At 39.7% G+C, this 11,174-nt stretch overlaps 1 protein-coding gene across 6 annotated transcripts in view; it reads left to right on the top strand.

The window, feature by feature from the left end:
* The window catches only part of csnk1g2b (casein kinase 1, gamma 2b), a 28,302-nt gene extending 19,012 nt beyond the window's left edge, over positions 1–9,290 (top strand). For 3 of the 6 annotated variants that reach the window (XM_044044065.1, XM_044044066.1, XM_044044067.1), the window contains exons 4-12: positions 992–1,140; positions 1,386–1,620; positions 2,224–2,309; positions 3,306–3,390; positions 3,487–3,635; positions 4,250–4,333; positions 5,480–5,581; positions 7,492–7,598; positions 8,076–9,290. In XM_044044065.1, coding sequence (XP_043900000.1) covers positions 992–1,140; positions 1,386–1,620; positions 2,224–2,309; positions 3,306–3,390; positions 3,487–3,635; positions 4,250–4,333; positions 5,480–5,581; positions 7,492–7,598; positions 8,076–8,130 — 1,052 coding nt within the window. In that variant the 3' untranslated portion in view covers positions 8,131–9,290. The remainder of the gene's footprint in view (positions 1–991; positions 1,141–1,385; positions 1,621–2,223; positions 2,310–3,305; positions 3,391–3,486; positions 3,636–4,249; positions 4,334–5,479; positions 5,582–7,491; positions 7,599–8,075) is intronic. The other 3 variants (XM_044044068.1, XM_044044069.1, XM_044044070.1) reach the window with 3 other exon arrangements.
* Positions 9,291–11,174: the final 1,884 nt, after the last annotated feature.

Below are 11,174 nucleotides of genomic sequence, written 5' to 3' on the forward strand. Positions count from 1 at the left end.
TTTTTTTTTAAATCTGTATTTTAATCTCTCTGACTCTTTCTGTCTGAGTCACCGTCTCTCCTTCTCGGCTCTCACACCACATGAGTGCTGGTGCCACAGCGGGCATAGCAACATTGATGTGGTGTCTTCTGGTTAGTTGGGTTTCAGGGACATGGTCGGCTTGTAGATGCTGTGCCAATGATGGCAGGAAATGGTCCAAAGGCCTCTGGATTGCTATATATGACACATGACACCTGTGTGGCTGTGACTTTGATTTTGCCAGAAGTCATTTGCTATTTTCTGTTTGGTTTTTAATGCCCTAATTTTCCCATTGTCAAAATGTTGTTTGACCGTAAGTAAAGATGGCTTGTACAGCAAAGTTGGACCATCTGCATTCCTCCGAAGTCATACGCACAACTGAGGATTGGGTGTGGAGGTTTATAATAGCAGTGACCTTTCTTTTTTACTTGGTTTCATTCACCTTTTTCTACCGTTTGCTGCTTTACTTTGGTAAACCACACCTGCCTCTGTCAAACCTGTTGAGGTTAAATCATCATACCCTCCACAGTGTGAGCAAAGAGTCTCCTCCCATATTACATTTCTTAGCAACACCATGTTGTTGATTCATTTCAGTGAATGAACCACCGTCACACCACTATGCCAATATATCATTTAAAATAAATTATTACAAAAAATAAGGTTTGTGTGAGGCAGAGATGAAACTGAAGCAAAATCAGATTCTGCCACATCTCATAGTATCTATGATATCTTATTTTTAATAATAAGATAATGTAAAAGTCATTAAGACAAAATGTAGAAGCAACAAAAGATAAAAACAGGGAATGTTAAAATAGAAATAAACCAAGTTAAATAAAAATATGAATGAAGGAAATACAAAAGTAAACGTTGAAATTAAATGATCAAGTCTCCGAATAGTAATAGTTATGGTATTGATAATTGTACACATGACAAAGTCAACTGATTATGTTTGTTTTTGTGTGCGTCTCCACAGAGGGAATCCCTCAGGTGTATTACTTTGGTCCTTGCGGGAAATACAATGCCATGGTGCTGGAACTCCTCGGACCCAGTCTAGAGGACCTGTTTGACCTCTGTGACCGCACCTTCTCCCTCAAGACCGTCCTCATGATAGCCATACAGCTGGTAAGCCCGGGAATTGGGTGACATCACTGTCATGGAGTCTGGATGATCAGGAATTAACAAATGACTAAACATTCACTCTACAGTATCTAGTAATTTAGCTTGCTAATATTGTATAAAAACTATCAAAAATGTATCCTCAATTATTTTTTTTTTAATTGAATGGAATGCTTTTTCTTTTCTTGTTTGAAAACTGCCTGATTGAAATCAATGTATCCTAATCTTTGCTCTTTTCTTTGCTTGTCTAGATAACACGGATGGAGTATGTCCACACCAAGAGTCTGATATACAGAGATGTGAAGCCAGAGAATTTCTTGGTTGGGCGGCCAGGAAGCAAGAGGCAGCACACCATCCACATTATTGACTTTGGTCTGGCCAAAGAGTACATAGATCCCGAGACCAAAAAACATATCCCCTACAGGGAGCACAAGAGTCTGACTGGGACAGCACGCTACATGAGCATCAACACACACCTGGGAAAAGGTAAGAGAGCTACAAGGTAGTGCTTCAAGTTTGTGTTGGCACAGTTGGCCCACATTCAGTTAAATGTTCTGTTCATTGTACAAATATGTTACTTATATTACCACACCTAAGGGGTTTTGTTGAGATTATAATAAAAACGTTCATGGTCATGCTGTAATGATTCATTACTCTTTCATGCGTCTTCAAGATTTGCCTTTTTAAAGTCCTTATTTCCTGGATATTTTTTTAAGAATCTCTGCTATATGTTTTTCACCATGTGCCACAGAGAGTGTACATTTTAAATCCAGCCTGTCATCTCAGCAGGTGATTCATTGATTAGTTCTTCTACTTGAAGGAGAGGGAATGAGTGGGTGGAGAGTTTTGTTGCAAACAATGGGAAGAAAACCTGCACACTGTTGCTTCTCCACTACATATAATTTAGCCAAGCCTACTCTGCCTCAGTTTTGCATTACACTCTATGTGGTTAATTTTAATTCTTAAGAAACAGCTCATATATGTTAAATATCCTACTGTGCAGCTGCCTGTTTTTCTTGTCTGCTGGTTACAGGATGAATTTGTTTCTTACATCTAAACCAATATTCTGTCTCGTTCTGTGAATTCCAGAGCAAAGTAGAAGGGATGATTTGGAGGCGCTGGGTCACATGTTCATGTACTTCCTTCGAGGAAGCCTACCGTGGCAGGGCCTTAAGGTAATGTTGTAAATTGTTTGACGTCAGGCACATGTTGGCACATAAGGATTTGCATCACACTGCTGTAATCAACTTGATGTTTAGCTCGGAGATTTACCCTTTTACTGCTGCGCTCAGTAGTTTTTATACTTTATATCCACTTGACTCAGAGAGCAAGCCTAGTTTTAACATCTAACATCTTCTTGTGGGGATTTTTCACAGTCTCTCCATTGGTGTGCCTGTCAGATGGGAAGCATTATAGTTGTGTTTATTTTCCACATCACACTGAGACAAAAGCAAGAAAAAATTAATATCCTCTGACTGAGTGAGCGCTATGTCCTAAAGTAATCCTCACATTTTTGTGTATGTCTTATGAAAAGTAATTGTGGGCTGTGGTTTTCTCGTCCTCCCTCTGCCACTTTTTGTTTTTGTCGTACCAGCTGACTCGGATGATTCTCTTTCAATCCTCTTGTATAATTAATTTCTCTGAGTGTTTATATTTTTTTAATTGTCTTAACTCATCTATCGTGACCGCTGCAGTAGTGCTGCCTTTTTACCAATCAAATATGAATTTACAAAAGTGAATATTAGTATTGCTTTTGATGATATAATAATATTTGGAATTTAATTTGAGAACAGCCGTAGGTTCTTTTTTTCCCACGTACACCAAAACCACTTGCCAGCAAACTGCCATATGCCATCACTTCATTATATTTGCAGCATGATTTGTCTCGTTTGTTGATGGAAATCTGTAGGACTGTTGTATAAACCGGGTTGCAGTGTTGCTGGGGCTTTTTGAAGTGGTCAATATCAAAGGTGTATGTGGAATAGACTAGAAAGACAAGGCGCCTCATTCTGAACATTTGTTATGTGGGAGGAAGCTCTCGCTTAGATGAATGTGGGGGATGTTTGGTGGCTCAGGCCAAAGCAAGTTCTCATCAATACAGTCAGCATTTAATAATAAAAACTATAGTGACCAGATATGGGTACAACATTGACTATTTCTTTCTCTTCAAGGCCGACACATTGAAGGAGAGGTATCAGAAAATTGGGGACACCAAACGAGCGACGCCAATTGAAGTGCTTTGCGAAAGCTTCCCTGGTCAGTAGAACCAGCTGATTTTCACCATTTTACTGCACATCTTCCATGTTTGGATTCTGGTTCTCTCTTATTTGACTGTGTTCCCTTTTGTTACAGAAGAGATGGCCACCTACCTGCGCTATGTGAGGAGGCTGGACTTCTTTGAGAAGCCTGATTACGACTACTTGAGGAAGCTCTTCACTGATCTGTTCGATAGGAATGGCTATGTCTTTGACTATGAGTATGACTGGGTCGGCAAATCACTTGTGAGTGCCTCTCACCGAATCCACTCGTCTCCCTATTTTCCCTCTGAAACGCTTTGATTGGTCCTTCAAGTCTAATCACTACAGTTGCTTCATTTCTCTCTCTAATCATTATGATCATGACTGAGTCCTGTTGCAGACCCTGTTATCCAAAATCGTGCACATTGTAGGCCATACGAACCTAGGGTGGAATTTGAAGGTACAGTGTGTTAGCACAAGTGTGACTTAATGGTAAGACTGCAGAGTGCAACAAAGTGAGGACTCCTCAACCACAGTCAGGAAGGGATGTAGGCACTTTCACAACTTTCTTCACTCTTCCACTCTCTTTGCCATTTCCTTTGCACTTCTTCATTGGTTTATGTGGTTAATACAGACAGAGCGGTTCTTCATTTCTGTAGTAATTTTAGCATTTCGTCTCCAAAAAATGTGCAGAAAGTGCATACTGTATAAAGGGTTCATATTAGAAGATACACCCATTGAGCATGTTTGTGAAATTGTATTATCTATGTCTGATACTAAACCCTCCCTAATATTAGACATTGGATTGGATCTTCCACATTGCAGTGTTTTCTATCTTTCATCTCTCGTAATGAACAGCTGTTATCCTCACCTTTCAGCCCACACCGATTGGCCCGATCCCCAGTGACACGCCCCTGCAGCCCAGCAGCAGAGACAAAGCACAACAGCAGACCAAAAACCAGGTGAGGTCATCAACATTAAAAACACAGCAAACACCACACCCATGCACCCAGTCTGTCAGTCTAATTGACTGACCTGTCACCCAACCAACCCTGTCATTCAAGTTCTCCTGCTAGGTTGTGTCCTACTGTAAGCAACTTCCTGGAAAAAAATGGCTGCCGATCACTTCCAGTTTTCCTTCATTCCTGGTTCTTTATATCTGCTTGGCAGTGAAGTAATCTTTGCCTAAAGTTTTGTCAAGCATCATGACGCCGGAGCCTAGCCTAGTCATACATTAACTGACGCAGTCATGAGACACACCCACAGTTTTTTCTGTGAAACAAATCCAGTTTTTGACTTCTGTTTATTCTTTACACCTTGCCACTCTAAGCTCTAGTCATTGCATGCATGAGGTGACAATGCAAATTGCATTGTTCATACCAGGTGTAGGTTGTTTTTTTTTGTTTTTGTGCATGCTATCAGTGTCTTGTTGTATAGCTTTGAAGATTCTAAATATGATAGTTTTATTGTAGAAGTAGTGTATGATATATAGAACCCTTCTGATAAAAGTCATAGTACAAGTCATGCTGAGGGGTCACTTTTCTCTGTAGCGTCATATAGGTGGAGCATTAAATTTATGACTGACTTATTACTGTGGACTCTAGCCTTCTTTTTTACTGCTCTCTTTTTATCACGATTGGCTTGGTGATATCTTTGCCCTTTCTGTACCATGCTTATTAACTGTGAAACTTCTAACATCCAGGTTGAACAGTCCCTTATATCATCAATAAATATGTACCATAGACTAAGTATTCTTGCGGATGACAACAGATGGATGACTGTTGTGTTAATATCCAGTGCTGGCTGAGGTGATCGAAGGTCGATTTCTTTACTCCTGCATGACTTTGTCAGTGTGTCGATCTGTGCTTCACATAAAATTGTTTGCTTCCCTCTTCTTCTTTATTAACATAGTTTGTCTTAACAAGCCTGCTTCTGCTTGGGAGATGTCTTCTATAATTTTTTTTTATTCACTCCCTCCACACCTCTGCCCACACCCCCCACCACCACATTGCCTCACCCCTGACCCCACAACCCTCGTTCCCCTCCCCCCTTTCCTTCTCACCACACTGCCACCACCTGCCTCCACCCTCTTTGCTCTTTGCATCAAGTCTCCTGAGCCCAAAGGAAGTGAGTCTCAGCCCACTCCCGTGACCAATAAGGAGACTCTGGGGTCGCACCTCACAGCTGAACGGCTGGGGGGTTCTGTTCAGGTACTGCTGCTGCTGCTGCTGCTGCTCAGATGGCTAATGCATGGGGCCATATAGTTTTGTCTGATCCCCTCATTCCTCACAGACTTCACACTGCCTGCCCTTTCAGTTGCTTTTCTCCCCTCTGTTTGTGCATCGCACTGTTTGAATCCCAGTGTGTCAGTGTCCTGCCTGCTCTGTTTGCTTTCATTCCCCTTATCTGCTGTATGCTGCTCATAGGAAGGGCCATGCAAAGATGACATCCAGCAACTATTGTTTTGCAAAAACAAAAAATGGCCAATAGATCTTTCTTTTTAATTTCCTCCTATAATAATGTAAATAATAAAATAAACACAACTATAAAATGAATAATGTAAATCTCACTATACTATTAAGTTTTGTAAACGTCCCTTTCTGTAGTATCAGAGTTCAGTGGCCTATAAAATAAATATGGCACTATTATGCCACCTACTGTCTCATGATGAAATTGCAGCTTTTAATGACAAGTTCACATTTTTCTCACAAGTGTTCATACATTTACTTTGGGGCAGGTTTCATGTATTCCCAATTGATGAGGTCTAAATTTGTAATCATCCAAATGTATCAAAGTTTTCAAAGTGTTATTTTAATACAAATGAATAGGTTGTTTTTGCTTTCACCTTCTGTTGAGTTAATCTGAAACAGCTTTATGGGGTTAAAGTCTGGAGACTCTGCTGCTCGTCCATTATGTGAAGCCATTGTCTTGTTCTGGTCCAAAGTCACGAGTCATTATTTTGTAGATACACTCCTAAACAACCAGTCTGTATTCCTTTTGTTATTTTCCTTTTCATAAGTTTGATAGAAGTGAGCAGAATAACGTCCTGCAGTACAATGTTGTTATATAATGCATTAGAAGGCGTAGTAAAACAGTTTGTTCCAATGCTGCTAGACAGAGTAGGCTTGTGGAGTGTGATGATAGAAACGGTGTGTTGATCAGACAATGTATTCACAACAATATTTTAGATTAAATTGTCACAAACACTGGTGCAGGCAGAAAATCTGAACTTGGATAAACTGTGAACTAAAGTAAAATGAGTAATAAGAGGGGCTACTTCTGTTCCATGTACATTGCTTGGATATGAAAAGTCTGACATAGAATTGACACTATAAGGTTGTGTGGTCTAATTCCCACAACAAACTCATACTTCTTTAATTACCTCCACAAGAATTGTGTCAAACATTACAGAGAGGTGACACAAAAATGATGGTGCAGGAGTTTTTTTGCTCACTCTCTGGCAAACAGTTGAGAGTTGAAATGGAATACGTATGTGTGTAGGGATATTGTATATGTGACACGTTTTTATCATATTGCACAGCCTCAAGACGGGGTCATTGTAAATGATCAAACAATGTTTGAGCACCTAAAGGAATTGTTCATGTGTATTTTTCTAATTTAAAGTTATCAACTTATTTCAATATTAAGAAAGGAATATTTTCTATGACATTACATGACTCTTCATTTTTTGTGTGTTTCCACACACAGTTGCAGTAGAGATAATAAGTAGAGATTGAATTTTGTTATAAAAAAAGACCCAAAATGTACTATTTCTTTTAGAGATCAATGACTGAGAATTCCCTCCACTGCATCTGTGGTGTGTTTGAAAGGAATCTCGTCATCACGGCTGTTAGAAGCAAAGCTTGTTTCAGTTTCCATGTGTGCATGTGACTTACGTTTTAAAACAGACATGGAAAAATGTGGACATATCCTTTAAATTTGGTTGAAGTTGCTTCATTGGGACAGGCTACACGTTTACATTGACGTTTGCTTTTCTTATTTGAGAAGGTCAATAGATGACGACTGTATATTTCATATGACTGTTCATCTCCACCCTGCACAGACTCAAAGTGTAAATGTGTGTGTCTCAGCAGTGTGTTGTGCTTTTCTGTTAATACAGGTGATGAGCTCAACGAATGGAGAGCTGAACACTGATGATCCCACAGCCGGACACTCCAACGCTCCCATCACTGCTCCCACTGAGGTCGAAGTGGCTGATGAAACCAAGTATGAAACTGTCTCCATGCACAGAAAACATCATTCTGTCTTTACCAGTATCTCCAGCTTTAGGGTGTGGGAACCATGTGCATTTTCTTGGATCTAGATCCAGCTGTGAAATGGAAGCTAGTTGAGTCTCATTAGCTTAAAAGTAACTCCAACTGTCTGTCTGTCTGTCTGTCTATCTATCTATCTATCTATCTATCTATCTATCTATCTATCTATCTATCTATCTATCTATCTATCTATCTACCTATCTACCTATCTACCTATCTATCTATCTATCTATCTATCTATCTATCTACCTATCTACCTACAAGTTAACGTAAAAACAAAATTTCCCCCCTCTGTTTTCAGATTTTATACTAAGATAAGCTATTCAATGATAGTTATAACATTTTGTTTAGACATCACTACTTCATTTGCATGTATTTCTGTCTTCACATGTCTTACTCTAATGGAATTGTTGCTCTGTTTTCCCCGCAGGTGCTGTTGTTTCTTCAAAAGGAGAAAGAGGAAAGCCCTCCAGAGGCACAAGTGAAACAAGAGAATGGAGAGAACTTGAAAACATTGCGGTCACTGTCAAGTTTTAAATGGAAGCAACTTCACAGATCCCCCCTTGCCTCTTTTTCTCTTTCCAGCTTCCCCTTCACCTCTTTACTCCTCTCACCTTGTTTCCCCTTTCACTTTGTACCCTGCCTCACTGCCCCACGCTCTCTGTCTCTCTCTCTCTCTCTGTCTCTCTCTCTCGATCTCAGTGCTCCCCCTCCCCCCAGCTACTGACGAGTTAAAGGAATGTTGCAGTCCTACTGACTCCACAACAGACTCTTGATTCCTTTACTGAAGAAAAATGAACGTACCTGCATTACAACGGGGGGCTTGAGAGGAAAAAGTAAAAAAGCTGTAACAATGAAACTCGAATACCGTGGCGTGAATATGAAAAAAAGATACTGTTTGAAACAGTTGTTGTATTCTAGATTCCATAAAGAAGGTGTATTGTTCCAACAGCCAACTGTTGATCAGGGGAATCATGGAAGTGGTTCAAGTGAAAGAAATCTGCTCCTTAGGAAATTTTCTTGTTTTCTTGTTTGTTTTTTTCCTTCCTTTGGTGTGTGTTTTGGGATCAAGGTAAAGAGGAAAAGGTGAACTATGCTGATGTTAATCTGAGAGACACAGGAAGCATTTCATCTACTGTATAAAACAGAATTTGGAGGATTTTATGTATTTTTTTTTTCTTATTTTGTAATTGAATCCTCAGTTTTTTCCTGCAAATTCCTGCATTGAAAACTTAATTTTATGTTGTAGTGTTCTGGAGTTCCGTTCTTTTCCCTCACTCTGGCTTTCTTTATGTTTGTCAACATGGACTTTGTAGCACAGTCACTGGCCTCAGGTACTGTGGAAGATTGAGAGAAACAGATATTAAGCTCTCTTATTATTATTGCACTTTTGGAAAAAAAAAGAAAGAAAAGAAAATGACAGTGGAAAAACTTTAGGTTTGAAATTAACAGTTAAGAAAACAACTTAATAAAGACTGATCTAGGAAGAGTCCTTCACACCACTTATATCTGAGTTATGGCCGAAACATGTTGTTGATTTACATGAAAGGAGAAAGATATATCTTTCAATTTTTATTTCTTACATCAAAATAATTTACCAGGAAATCATAGTTTGTGCCTTTCTAAGTAAAATGTTTAAAGCTCACACGAGTGTCCTGCAATGACGTTTTATCCAGTCTGTCCCAAATGCTCCCTGGATTATTATGTGTTTGTGTGTGTGTGTGTGTGTGTTTGTGTTTCCTGACACTGACCTTGTCATGACCAGTAGTCCTCATGGAGACTAAAACCTGGTCCTACTGGAAAGGAAATGATAGTCATTATACAACTGAAATTGTGAGGTCAGATGGAGGGTTGATCAGAGCTGGTGCGACTGACAATGTGTCTAACAGTCTTGCTTGTTTTGATGATGGGAGGAAACCGGAAAGCCCGACGGGAACCCACGAAGACACGGGGAGAACACACAGAAAGGTCCCAGTCTGGGAATGGGACCCAGTACCTTCTTGCTGTGGGGCAACAGTGCTAACCTATACACCACTGTGCCACCTAATGAGGCAGAAGCTCATTACTGAGAAACTGGTTAAGTTTAGGGCTAATATTTTAACTGTATTTAGGCTAAGGTTAGGGTTATTGGTTAGGGTTATTGTTTTGGTTGCACTGTCCAACTGAATGGGAGTTAATGCAGTATCCTGAAAGTGATAGCTCTGTGTGTGTGTATTTAAAGATCTTGCTGTCGACCAGATCTGTTAAAGTTTGTCTGGAGGGCACAGACAGACATGTCGCCCAGTGAGGTTTTCTTGATTATAAGGTGCTCTATTGCTCTATTTCTGACCCAGAAAAGCAAAAAGAACCTTGGATTCCAAAGTCAATGTGCAAGGGACTGAGAAAACAGAAGAAAAAAACATTCCTTTTTTTTTCTCTTGTGAATATTGATGATCATCCTTTTTGTCTGACAGCTTCTGTGTCCAGGATTGTGTGCACTTCGCCTGAAATCTAAAGGTGTAGGTTTAGATATATATATACATATATGTGTATATATATATATATATATATACATATAAATTGATATATATATGTGTATATATATATATGTATATGTGTATAAATAAATAAGGACAGGCAAGGCAGCAGGAGCAAAGATGACAAGGATTTTGCATCTACACTGCACCTACTCACTGCTGATGGAGACGACCTACAGCCACTGACTGAAGACATGACAAGACCTAACCACCCACTGTAGGTGGGTATATGTGTTCAACTGGATCAATCCAAATATACAAGTGTCAAACTATTATTTTACAGTCCTGTCAGATGCAGGGGCGTTTGCCATACATGGGTTTCCTACAAGTTGGGAAAAACCATGTGGTGGTTATTTTTATTCTTCCAGACTGCTGCACCTGTGTGCTGTACATGGGGTAGTGGCATTGATCGACAATGTGACTTGTAATTGTGGGTTGTATTTTGCAGATGCTCAAACCAGGGTTAAATTCGAGCCTGTGCACAATGCCTGTTAAGTTTGATCCTCTCTTTCCAGGTAAAATGGACCCAGGCGGAATTGATCAGGAACGCAATGGTGGCATTTTTGTCCACTTAAGGTGTGTCAATGCAGTTTTCTACAGCCACAAAAGTTAAAGGAGATCTCACAAAGTGGATATGGATAGCACAGCTACTGTTCATGTCTGACCTCAAAATACATAAGCTATACATTTCTTGTAACCAGAGAGAGGAGTACAGTTGAATCAAAGCAAGTTTTACAACATTTGAAAAAGAGAAATGTGAAAATACTGTTTTACATTGTGGTGGAGGCTGCAGTTAAATGACTGTGCATGCACTGATTCATGTAGAATATTGTGAAACTACAGCATTGAGGAGTCAGTGTCCAGTTCATCCTTAGGGTGGATTGCAGTTCAGGAAGGTAGGTGTAGGTGTCCTACAGTACCATAGTTTTTGTCTTTAATCAGGTGTTTTTGGTGCAAAAGTCTTGCATACTCATATTTCTCATTTTAGCAATGTTTGGCTCTTGGATGGTGAT

This window comes from Solea senegalensis, linkage group LG14, assembly GCF_019176455.1.
Source record: "Solea senegalensis isolate Sse05_10M linkage group LG14, IFAPA_SoseM_1, whole genome shotgun sequence".
In the NCBI taxonomy this organism is placed as follows: Eukaryota; Metazoa; Chordata; class Actinopteri; order Pleuronectiformes; family Soleidae; genus Solea; species Solea senegalensis.